This window comes from Dermacentor albipictus, chromosome 5, assembly GCF_038994185.2.
Source record: "Dermacentor albipictus isolate Rhodes 1998 colony chromosome 5, USDA_Dalb.pri_finalv2, whole genome shotgun sequence".
NCBI lineage: Eukaryota > Metazoa > Arthropoda > Arachnida > Ixodida > Ixodidae > Dermacentor > Dermacentor albipictus.
Genome location: NC_091825.1, coordinates 51,167,914 through 51,181,255, shown reverse-complemented (window position 1 = coordinate 51,181,255; position 13,342 = coordinate 51,167,914). Strand labels below are relative to the sequence as shown.

General features: G+C 49.7%; 1 protein-coding gene across 4 annotated transcripts in view; it reads right to left on the bottom strand.

The window, feature by feature from the left end:
• The window catches only part of LOC135899164 (sodium-coupled monocarboxylate transporter 2-like), a 113,500-nt gene that overhangs the window by 47,353 nt on the left and 52,805 nt on the right, over nt 1–13,342 (bottom strand). For all 4 annotated transcript variants that reach the window (XM_065428430.1, XM_070538380.1, XM_065428431.1 and 1 more), the window contains exon 6: nt 9,941–10,098. In XM_065428430.1, the coding sequence (XP_065284502.1) occupies nt 9,941–10,098 (158 nt within the window). The remainder of the gene's footprint in view (nt 1–9,940; nt 10,099–13,342) is intronic.

The following is a 13,342-nucleotide window of genomic DNA, read 5'->3' as shown; positions in this document are numbered from 1 at the left end:
TCCCACCTGTTATTAGCGCTGGCATGTTCATATAGCTTGGTCCATTCGTCAACGTCCTGTTCCTCCAAGCCAGAGAACACACCAGGGTCGCGATGTTGGGCAACCGTGACGACGGGAGCAGTCGCACAAGCCGAAGCCCTTGCAGAGGTGGTCTCGTCACCGGGAGGCATGGTGACAAGCTCGATGTACCGGCCACTCCGAAGTTCCGTGGCGAGGACGGGGATCGCTCACCTCCACCGGAATGTTACGTGTAGAAATATACAGACAGAAGAGGCTATTTACAAGCTATTTACACTGGACTGGAGCCAGAGCGCCAGGCCGACATTTTTTCGCGCCAAGTGCACAGACCCCCTTTGTCGTCGTTCTCGCGGCGGCTCGTCTCTCGGGTATCTACTGATAATATCGTAATATTATATATTATGCGAAGCATATTACGAGAGCTCAACCCAGCTCCTCAGGCGCGGCGGTGTCGCCATGAAACCACGTGACACCGTGACGTCACGACAAAGGAGAAGTGGCTTTGCCTCAACTCTTGCAAGACGGACTGGGTGGGAATCGAACCAGGGTCTCCGGAGTGTGGGACGGAGACGCTACCACTGAGCCACGAGTACGATGCTTCAAAGCGGTACAAAAGCGCCTCTAGTGAATGCGGTGTTGCCTTAGAAACGAGCTGTTTCTAAGGCGTGCGTCTCTTGCTCAGGCGCATATTTCGTTGCCGCGCCGAACGCTGCTTTGCTCGACGCTCACCGCGTCCAATGCGGGCCGCGTAGTCGCTGCCCTGTAGCCCATTGTCTTACACCCCTTGGCGGGTCGACGGGAACGCTGTCGCGTTCCACTCTTGAAGGCGAAGCAGTAATGCATGAGTTGTTTCTTCGTCTAGCCGAACCAAATATAGCCAAGCAACAGCAGTTCACCAGGCTAAACAGTGGTTCAACAACTAAAATAAAGGCTTGTATGCTTCGCATCCTGGGCTTAACCTTACCTAAGCCACAGCCATTTTATATTAATGTAATTGCACTTGAAGAAACATGCTGTGACCTCGAAGAATTGTTTTAGGAAGTATGTACACGACCTCATAATAGGAGACAATCCAGACAAATTTCCGCTGTCGTCTTCGCCGTCACGTTCGGTATAAAATCCAAATACCATATGAATGAGTGACCCATACACTATGGGAGCGAAAAAAAGTAAGTAACAATGACTGGAAAAGGATGGCGGCTTGATGGGCATTATCCTCCCGCGCGCTTGATATTATGGTTAGTTGGAGTTCACGTGGTGATGATGAAGGAGAGCGCACGTCTCCTCCTCTAGCCCTGCCACAGCCGCGAATTACTGTGCACGGCTGACACTTACGCGGCCCGCGTGCCGTATCTTATTGTTCGTAATCATTGGTTGGCGCAATGATAGAGGGCGAGCAGGGATGGCTTGTTACTTCATGCCCGCTGGCTTCCTTCCCGGGCCATCGTTCCGCGCCCCTAAAGTTGCAGATCGCGTAGTCTCTCTTAAGGGACAGGGGCAATTGGAGATTGCTGACAGAAGCCGTCCTATGGTGGACATAAAAACATGCATACGATGATGAATCTGACTTTCGGAGTCGCGGTGACCCGCGCGGCTGTAGCAACCATTCGCTCTCGCTGCCGGCGTTTTTCACAATGCCAGCATTGTGACAGCCAGTGCTCGTGGTCATCAATCAGATATTTACAGGTGTACATGACCCGTGCATAACAGTATTTGCTTTTTTTTAATTAGTAAGTGAATGTTAGCTACAATATATATGTCCAATATGACTAACCTATATACTATTTTATGGAAGCGTTTAGGTGCCGCCATCTTGGGCTGTTAATACAGCTGTTTTCGGTCTTTAACGAGGAATTGAAAGTTACTGCAGATGATTCGCAAGCATGAACAAAGTTCCATAGATGCGTTTCACGATCAGGTTACATGACTTGTAATAAAACGTAGAGAGAGAGAGAGAGAGAGAGAGTAATATAGGAAGGCAGGGATGTTAACCACTCAATATTCTGGTTGGCTACCCTACGCTGGGGGAAGGGAGAAGGGAAAGCGAGAAATTGTTTGTGTAACAGCCCTTGATGGCGGCGCCGATGAAACAAATAAAAAATCTATAGACTCGTGTAAGGGCTGCCATTTCTGTCGCGATGTTGACGAGCCTTACGTGGGACCGGGCCATTTCATCTCATTTTCCCAACTACGAGTATGAAATCTGCCGTAGACATCCGTGTTTGGCTGCTTTCGCCATCTAGTATCGACGTGCGAAAGTATACGTTGCGGGCGAAAATTCGCTGTTGAGCGCAATAGAAATCAGCGCTCCGAAGGCGATTGCTTCTCGGTTGGATTTTTCTTTACCGTATTGACTGTGAAGTTGAGGGTGGGGCCCCTAGACCGTGACCATTCTACATTTTCAGATCCCTGTAGTGAAGAGAAACACGCAGATGCCCGGCTTTTATGGGTGGGTGGGTGGACTTTTGTTACTTTTATTGCCGTTTTTCTATCGACCACGCGGTGACTGCGCGTTGAGGGTTGGCGCAGCGATGCATCGCTCGCCCACCTCTTCTCGTCGGAGGCTTTTTCCACGGACTTTATGATGCAGTGTGAGGTGGAACGTGAGTTTTCAGCCCCCGAGTACTTTACTAAAGCCTTCGCGTGGCAGCTCGCTGAGACCAGACATTCTTCAGTGAGAATGAGAAAGCGGCCGCGAACGAAATTCGCGCCAATGCGATCTACGTTCAGCCTAACGCCGGTTCCAACGCTCGGGACCACGCCGACCGTGCGGGCATAAAATCAAGATCATTCGAGGGGGCAGGATGCCTTCGATGCACAGGTATGAGGCGAAGATCGTCGTTCAGCCCAGGGGAGGCCTGTGGATCATCAAAGTGAGACCTACCTCCGTCGCCGACGCCATATGGCACGCTGTCGGGCTCGATTCGGAAACACCGGACACCGACACGATGTGTCCGAACTTTCAACAAAATATAATGGTGATAAGCACTACCAACGGGGACAACGCTGCACGCTACGTCGGTATCGAGGGCATCTCCGTCGCCGGTCAACGCTTTGAGGTGAGCCCTTGTGAGGCCGCCCCCACTCTACGTGCAAAGGCGTCATCCGAGGCCTCCCTCAGCGACGTGCTCTCGGCGATTGACACAAAAACTCGTCAACCAGAGAAACACTCGCCGGACCTCCAATGAAGTTTTTCTCTCGCGTACACGCGTGCGGCCCTTACACGGATTAATACGGTAAGATTCTTCCCTGGTATAATTGTCTTATAATTCGCGCCTTTCCGGTGAAACTGCAGCGTTTCTTTTAAAGCGCAGCTTCAAGGCCCCCTTTCCTGCGGCGAGTGTCGGCGTTGTCCCTATTAACAGAGCGAACGAACACAGCAAAGGATGAAAAAGCGAACGCGGAGAGCAGCGGGGGATGAAAGACGGTGATACCGAAGAGAGTGTGAGGAGGAAAGTGGAGGAGGATGGTGCAGCGCAACCACGAGGCGGAGAGCAGAAGCGGAGGGAATCGGGAAAGCCTGAAAAGAAAAGCGTAGTGCCAGGCACGACGGACTCCGCGGCGACGATGGCGACAAGATGGCGCCAGAGTAGTGCGCGCCGTCTGTTCGCCGCGATGACGCCACCGATACCATATGAGGAAAAAAGGTCTGCATGGCCGGAGGTCTGTCAGCGGCAGCTGCTGTGAATCGCGCCCAGGCGTCACCCACGCGCTGCCTCTCGCGATAACCCGATCGGCGAGGCAGTCGCGCGACACTTCGCTCTTTGCAAGATGCCGCAAGAGACAGATTGTCCGCGCAGGCCAATATATCGCAAAATGAAAACATGTATAGAGCTGCGCTCAAAGTTCGCATTAGGGTGTATCGTAATCGTACATGTTTTTTTTTACTTTCTTCACTTTGAGTTAAAGTATAAGCGCTACTTTGAATGACTACTATATTGATTCTGATTTCGAGTGAATCCGGCTTAGCCTCATTTCGGTTACTCAATGACTTATATGTATTTATGACCTCTCCTTGCAAGTAGCGATGTTTCCATTCCTAATAAATGTGGTAAATTATTAGAACAGTTTTTTTTTCGTTGTTCGTTAGCACTGCCTACTGGAAAAAGAAGAAATACTGAGCCACACATCATTCACCTGCATTTCACACGCCGCTGAAAAAAATACTCTGCCGAAAGGGTCACTGAAGTCTGCAGCATTTCTTTCAGATTCAAAAAAGCACGCAAAGCAATTTGACGTGAGGTGAATATACAGCAACATATTCATTTTCTAGGTATAGGCTATCCATACCAACAGGCCGCGGTGGCTTAGGGACTATGACGTTGCGCTGCTAAGCACGAAATCGCGGGATCGAATCCGGGCCGCAGCGGCCTCACTTCGATGGGGCGAAACGCAAAAACACCCGTGCACCGTGCTTTAGGATCACGTTAAAGAACCCCAAGTGGTCAAAATGAATCTGCAGTCCCTCTCTACAACGTGCCGCGTAATCATACCGTGGTTTTGGCACGTAAAATCCCACAAATCTTTTAACTCCTGTATCCACACCACACCACACACCACACCACACCAGTGAAGGTTGAGCAAGCCCTCGCAATGGCGGCAGCCCTGGCTCCTCAAGACCTTACGGAGGACTCCATATGCCCCAACGCAACTCAGAATATCTTCATCATCTGCACCCCCAGCAAACGTAACGCAAGAGCATACGCCACGGTGCAACACATTCGCATAAAAGACACTACGTATCGGGTCGCGGTATACCTGGCCCCACTCGATAATACCTGCAAAGGCGTAGTCCGAGGCATTGACCTCGAGCTCAACGACTCCCAACTCTGAGAACTGATCATCACGAAACGCAACCCCAACGCCTTGGAGGTGAAGAGAATCAAGAACACCACAGCCGTGACAATCCTTTTACAAGGAATGCAAGTACCAAGTTACATCTACTGCGGAGCAAGCATTTTTCGATGCACGCTCTTTCGCAGACACACAGATAATTGCTGCAACTGTGGCAACGTCGGTCACCGCGCGGATGTCTGTCCTAACCCCTGCACCACGTGGTGCCGCAAGTGTGGTCTCAAAACACCACCAGAAGATCACCAGTGTACTCCTCACTGCACCCTGTGCGGTGGACCACACCCCACCGCGACAAAAACTGCAAACGCAAGTTTCAAGTCCCTTACATAGTGCGACAGAGACGCCGCCGCAGACGCAACCAAGGCGGCCGCAACCGCTCCCGAGGACCGTGTGGCGCCAGTCACCGCGATTCGAGTGCCATCTCGGGAATTCCCGTAGCTACCTCAAGGAGTCACTCAGTCATGCCGACACTAAAACCCCTTGATGTTTGAAAGTAGCGGCACTCTCCTCCTCACGGCGCTTTCCTCCTCGATTCTCCTCGCCCGTGGGCTGCGCACGGCATGCTATTCCTCCTGGGCTCCCGCGGACGGGCCGCAGGATTCTATGGAGGCGTGTTATTTTGGGTCAGTTGCGCGCCCCAGTGGGGTTGAAAATTTTGAGAAATGTTAACAGCATCGATAATGCTAGAGGCAACATTTATGACGAGGTTGGTTTTTTCCTAAAGCCGTATGAACGGGGTATACCGATGTAAAGGGACCTTTTGAGGCGAGTTCTATACTCCAGACAATTTTTCTGCCCCATGATGAGATGCTTTACTTCGTGCGTCTGATGTAGTATTGCTTGCGACACATCCCTTTGTGTCTGGCTTATTAAGCGAAAGCCTTAGACCTCTGTATCAACGTCCCGTTGTGGGCTACAGAAAATATCACGTGACCGAAGGAAGGCGGGAAGCGAACCAAAGCATGTGCAGCCACACATAGGAGATGATTAATGATTAGCTAAGTAATGATTGATTAGGATTGGATTAAGATGAATTCGGGTGTATTAAGGAGGGTTAAGGTGTATTAAAGTTGATAAAAGTGGATTAAGGTGCATAAAGGCGGACAAGGTTGGATTAAGTTTGATGAAGGTGGGTTAGGGTGGGTGAAGGTGCGTTGAGGTGCATTAAGGACGATTATAGTGGATTAGGGTGGATTAAAGTGCATGAAGAAGGATGAGGATGAATGAAGAAGGATTAAGGTGCATGAAGGAGAATTAGGGTGGATTAATGTGGATGAGGAAGCAGTAGGGTTGGTTAAGGAGGATTAAAGTGCATTAAGGAGGGTTAGAGTAGAATAAGGTCGATGAAGTTGGATTAGGGTGCATTAAGGAGGACTCTCGTGGATTATGGTGGATTAAAGTGAATGGAGGATTAAGGTCAATTAATGTGGATTCGGTGGATTAATGTGCATTAGGAGGATTATGGTACACTAATCGGTCTTAATACTCAATGAACCCTTATTCACCTTAGTCCACCCTAATCCAACTTAATGCTCCTTCATCCACCTTATTCCAGCCTAATACTCCCAATCTACCTTAATACAACCTAATCAATCTATATCGCTCCTAATGCACCTTACCTGCCATATACGTTCTTTATCCTCCTTTATCAACCGCGATCCATTATAATCCGCCTTAATCCTCCATCATCCACCTTGATCCTGCTTAATAGTCCCAATGTACCTTAATACACCCTAATCCACCTCTATCAAGCCTAATCCAGCTCTATGGTCCCTAATCCGCCTTAATCGGTCTTAATCATCCTTTAGCAACCCTAATTCACCTTAATCCAAATTAATCGGCCTTAATCTTACTTTATCCACCCTAACCCCCCTAATCCTAGTTTATGCACCCCAATCCACCCTAATCGGTATTAATACCCTTTCATCAACCCTTCACCTTAATCCACCATAACCCGCCTTAATCCTACTCCACCCATCTTAATCTTTATTCATGCATCTTAATCCTTCTTAAGGCACTCTAATACACCTTAATCTTCTTTAATACACGCTAATCATTAATCCTCCCTAATCCATTTTATGTCAATCCCTAATAATTCATTAATTAACTTGGGTAATCATTCTCTTATGCAGGGGTGGACATGATTTGGGTCACCTCTGGCCTTCTTCGGGTCACGTGATACTTCCAGTTTACAACGCGACCTTGACACAGAGATCTAAAGGCTTTCGCCTTAAAACTAAAAAAAACTCAACGTTGACTAGCTAATGCTCATCACCTGCAATAACACGGGTATACTTGCCACTAAGTGCCGCAATTCGGGCCTGCGAATGCGGCAACGTATCTAAAGAAGCAGCCCGTATACTACTAGGGAGCTCAAAAGAGAGCAAACGGTGCCTCTTCTGATTCCCCGCTCACATGGGGAAAGACCTTCACCTGCATAAAGCTAACCTCAATGAAACGGCCCACGACCGTGCGCGAGAACTTGCCCGCCGCGACGGTCCCACGGCCACCGAGGGGCTGGACATTCAGTTTAATGACCCGCTGCTCACTTACCGAGAAATCCCCTCCTACTATCGGAAAGGCATAACCAAATTCCCGCTCCCACACGCCAAACTCGAACGCGCGCAGGCGGCCGCGTTTCGAATGCTACAAACGGACTCGTATCCATCACGAGGCCTACTAAGTCACTATAACTCAGAAATCCCGGCAAATTACCCAGACTGCACAGAACATTATTGATCACTCTCGCACATGCTATGGCAATGTACCGCGTTACCAAAGGGCCCTCTCTCCAGTGAGCCCGAATGGGAAGAAGCCCTCAAAAGCCCGGACCTCAAACTCCAACTCAAGGCCATCCAGAGGGCCCAAGAACTGGCGGAGCGTCACCACGTTCCCGTCTCGACTTGGGCGTCGCCTACGGTTTCTGCCGGAAGAGTTCCCCGCGTGGGATCTCCAACGGCTTGAAACTCCTCAGGACTTCAATAAAGTTCTTGACTGACTGACTGACTCCTGTATCGGCCCACTTTGCTACGGCGCTCGCTTGCGAACGTCGGCCGAGACTATGTCAGCATGGCGACGACTGTTTGACGCCGAAGCAGTGGGAGTGATGGCGAAATAGAAATGCTATCGATGAAACGACAAACGCGCTTTGATGACGACGGTATGACGGCAATGAGATGACAATTTTTAAATGAACACGAATGTATAACGACACGACATAAGGACAATGGGATGACGATGATGCTATGACGACCGCAGTATGGCAACAGAAGCATGATGGAGACTGTTTGACAACCCCGCAATGATGACGCTGGCATAACGGTGTCATAATCACGACAGAATGACGAAAAAATAATTATGATAGAATGACGAAAAAGGTGTGACGACGACGACATGAGGACAATAGGATGGAGTTACTAAAGTGGTGACCATTAAACAACAGCCTGATGACGACGACATGACGACAAAGGTATGCGGACGATTGTGTGACGACGATGGCTTCACGGCGATAGCATGACGTGAGTCGAAGTTAGAATGACGCAGATAGAAGGACTGTGACGGCATATTGACAACGGTATGACAACGATCGCATCACGACGACGGCTTGACGACGATGACAGTACAATGTCATGGGGACAACGGGATGACAACGAGTGTATGGCGACAATGTCGTGACGGTAACTGCTTCCGAAGCCTGTATGGCGATGATCGCATGACGACGATGGTATCACGAAGGCATGGCGAAAGCCAGGTGACGAAGCTGGAGTGACGACAATGTTACTACCGCGATGATATGACGGAGGTTGCATGATATCGACTGCATGACGACGATGGCGTTGCGACGGTGGCATAATCATGACTGAATGACGGAGAAACATTGGCATCGATGGAACGACGAAGTTGGTATCATGACGACGGAATTACGACCATGGGATGACGTTACTGAAGTGGTGACGACGGTAATGCGACGATGACTGTGTGACGGCGACGCCATGACGGGATTCGAATGACGAAATTATAATATCGATGATGGAAAGACCGCGACCATATCAGGACGATGGTTTAACAAGGAATGCACGACGACGACACCATGACAACTATGTCATGGCAGCGGCATGAGGACAATGTCGCTTGCCTCGCTGCTGCTGCCACGCTTGCTCACGCCCGCGCTTTAACAGCGAGTGTCCGTGGTCATCGAGAGTAATGAGTTCATATTTTCTTGTGCGCGCTGCCACCATGCTTGTTAATTCAGTTAGTAAGAGAATGTTTCCAAGTTTACACGGCTGATAACACTACTATCCTTGCTTCGTATAGCTGTCTACTAATTTCATATCGCAATCGATGCTTCGCCTTTCGGGCGAAACGGCGATTTTCTCTTTCTTCGTGCAATGCATTGTGAGTCGGCCCAGTCGGCACAACCAATGTGCGGATGCAGCAAGAGTCATCTCGACGTCGAGAACGTCGGAGCGCATTTGCCGCACCCAGTTACATTGGCTGCGCGAGTGCGTCGAATTATAGACCCTGTTGTTCTCGCCAACGTGACATAGCGTGTGTGCGCGCACTCACGCTACATCGGGCTATATATGCGTCTTAACACTCCAAGGGCTAGGTCTCGCACACATACACAAATATGCAAAAATGAGGAACAGAGAACGGCCGCTGCGGTAGTTGAAGTGGAAGAACACCGCACTCATAATGCGAAAGATGTGGTTTCGGTTTCCGCATGCGGCATGTTTTTTTCGTATACTTTCATATCCCTTACCTTATCATTTCTACACAATAATTAAAAGAAACATCTCCTATGTTTTTCTTGGCTTCATGCGCTTGTGAATGACTGAAGTCAGTGCATCTGAAGTCAAGCTTGCCGATATGAGCATCTCTAGCGGCGAGTTGCTCCCTTGGTCAAGAGTCACAAGGTTTATATACAGTGTAAATGTACCTTCAGAATCGTAAACTCTTTGGTATGCCTGCTTGTATTTGAGGGAAAGTTTATTTGCCGTGCATGCTCTTTGTACGCATTTTTTCTTTCTTTTTGAAAGTGCTGCAGCCATTCACAGAATTCACTTACTCTCCTATATACTTTCCAAGGTCCAAATGGCTCAGTGGCTCGATCGCTGAGTTTGGTGACAAAGAATCCACCGTGATTTTTGTGACGACAGTAGCAGGGGCAATCAGAATGAGAAAGAACTGCAAACAATCCGTCCAGACCACGCCACGAAGTCCTCCCTAGAGAGAGAGAGAGAGAGAAGTAACAGTAAAGCAAAAGAGCTTAACCTGCCGGTTGCACGCAGTGTTGTACTACACTTGGAGAGGCCGAAGCGGAAAAAGTCTCAGTTTCGCCCGAAAGGCGAAATATCGTGATTGATTGTGATAACAAATTAGTACACAGCAATATGAAGTTAGGATAATAGTTTTATCGGCCGTATAAACTGGGAAAAATCGCTTACTGACTTAACGAGCGTGCTTTCGGCGTGAACAAGCAAACCTGAAGGAAGGAAGGAAGGAAAAAGTGGAGAAGGAAAGGTAGGGAGGTTAACCAGTATGGCTTGACCGGTTTGCTACCCTACACATGGGAGAGGGATGGGGGAGATTAAAGATGGGGAAGGGGGAGAGGGAGAGAGAGCACATATCAAAGCACACACACATCGTCCGTTGGAGTCCATCATTCTGGCATGGCACGCGACGTCACTCTCACAGCCGCTTGTCCAATCCCGTCTCTTTCAAAAACCGAAGTAGTCCCTTTGTCGCCTTCACCTGCGATATCTTCTGTCGGCGGCATGTGAAAATCGTGTCGAGCGACAATGGTCTACTGTCAAGGCGCGCTAGAACAGATGCCAGGGACTGTCGCTGAACGTTATAGTCAGGACAGTCGCACAGAACATGTTCCAGCGTCTCCTCGCAAAGACAGGCATTACAGAGATCGTTGTCGGCCATTCCAATGCGGAAGGAGTAAGATTTGGTGAAAGCCACCCCCAGCCATAAGCGATAAAGCAGGGTCGCCTCTCTTCGACGCAGTCCAGATGGCATATAGAGATGCATCAAAGAGGGCAGGTGGTATTGACGGTTGCTCTGGGTGGTCTGGGTGTTTGGTGTGCACCATAGAGATAGCGTGATCTCATGTGCAAGCACTCGAAGTCTGCTAGCTGCGTCGGATCGTGAAAGCGGTATGGCCTCTTCTTGTGCGTCTTCAAGAGCTGCCCGAGCGGCATTATCGGCGTCTTCATTTCCAGTGACGCCGCAGTGACTTGGCAGCCACTGAAACGTCACATGGTGTCCTTTCTCCTGTGATGTATGGAGTAGGCATCTAATATCGAATACGAGCTGCTCGAATGGCCCGCGATGCAGAGCTGACAGTACAGATTGTAGGGCTGCCTTTGAATCGCTGAAGATTGACCATTGCCGAGGTGGCTCCCGATTGACGACACGAAGTGCAGCGCGAAGAGCAGCTAGTTCAGCAGATGTCGATGTTGTTGGGTGGTCAGTCCTAAAGCTGATGGTAATAGCTTTTGCTGGGACAACCACAGCACCGGACGAACACTGGATGTTTGTGGAACCATCGGTATAAATGTGTTCCCTGTCCGCGTACCTCTCGTGCAGAAGAATCAGAGACAGTTGTTTGAGCACAGGCGACGACAGTTCAGACTTTTTTCCGATTCCTGGTACACTGAGATGGACTGTAGGGCTGAGAAGACACCAAGGGGGTATCGATGGTTTAGATGCAGCGGTGAAGCCCGATGGCAGTTTGTCATTGTATTTGATGATAGTTTTAGCGAATGATGATTGGTGCCTGTCCGAAGGTAGTGCTGCAAGGTGGTGATAGGTGGCACGTGCAAAATGTCTGATGTGCGTTCTCAGGGCTTCCACCGTAATGTGAGTTCGCATTGGATGGTCCCGAGCAATCGCAATAGTTGCCTCTGTTGAGGTGCATCTGGGCAAACCAAGGCAGACTCTGAGTGCTTGAGCTTGTGCTGCCTGCAGAACACGAATATTTGTCTTGCAGGTGTTGGTCAGCACAGGTAGACTATATCTTAGAAAACCGAGAAAGAGAGCTCTGTAGAGTTTAAGCATTGCGTCTACTGACATCCCCCACGTCTTTCCTGCCAAGTATTGAAACAACTGGGAAGTCGCTGTCAGGCGCCGTTTCATGTAGGCCACGTGCGGGCTCCAACAGAGGTCTCGGTCAATTATTACGCCAAGGAATCTGTGGGTTCGGACATAGGAAATAGTCCGCCCATTGATTGAGATGATATAAGGCGTCATTGGTTTGCGAGTAAATGCTACTAGTGCGCATTTTTCTGGTGATATGCTGAGACCCTGTTTACACAAGTAGTTCGCTGTCAAAGTGGCCGCTCTTTGAAGTCGCGCACGTATCTGAGGACGTGTGACTGACGAAGTCCAGACACAGATGTCGTCAGCGTATATTGAAATTTTGATGGTAGTTGGCAAGTACTCAGCAAGTCCAACAAGAGCGAGGTTGAATAGCGTCGGGCTGAGAGCACCGCCTTGAGGAACGCCCCTGTTGGTATAGCGTCGCGTAGTTGGGCCATCGTCAGTTAACACAAAGAATGATCTTGCAGATAGGTAGCTTGCAATCCACAAAAAAACTCGACCACCGAGGCCAACCGTCGCAAGGGCGTCGAGAATGGCCTCATGTAATACGTTATCGTATGCCCCTTTCACATCTAGGAATAAAGCTGCAGATAAACGCTTACGGGACTTTTCGTGCTGGACATAGGAAACGAGATCCACTACATTGTCGATAGAAGAGCGGTCACGTCGGAAACCAGCCATGGAAATCGGATAAATCTTGTAATATTCAAGGTACCATTCCAGGCGGCCAAGGATCATCCGTTCCATTATCTTTCCTACACAGCTGGCCAGTGCTATTGGGCGGTAAGAGGTGAGTTCTAATGGGGATTTGCCCTGCTTTAAGAGTGGCACCAGGCGGCTTACTTTCCATTCGTCAGGAACATTTCCCTCCTGCCATGAGGAGTTGTAAAGGCTCAACAACTCTATCCGTGCGGACTCTCCGAGATAGCACAAGGCCCGGTATGATATACCATCCGGACCCGGAGATGATGAGCGCCTGCAGAGAGCTAGAGCCGCTTCGAGCTCCTCCATTGTAAAAGGAAGGTCCATGCGGCCATCACGTGAATTGGGGACGTCAGCTCGGGCTGGAGGATGTGGACGAGTAGCTTGGTCTGCGATCCGCGCACAAAAGTCTTCTGCGACATCGATGTCTTGCCGCCCTTGGAATAGCGCTAGCGCCTTGAATGGGAAACGCCGTTCCGGAAGGCAACGCAGACCTTGCACCGTTTTCCATATGTGAGACAGTGGCTTGCGGGGGTCGAGTTTCTGGCAAAACGTTGTCCAACGTTCCGACGCTAATCTATCCATACGACGCTGAATCTTCTTTTGCATCCTCCTGGCTGCCCTAAGGTCATGAATTGATTTTGTACGCCGATATCGA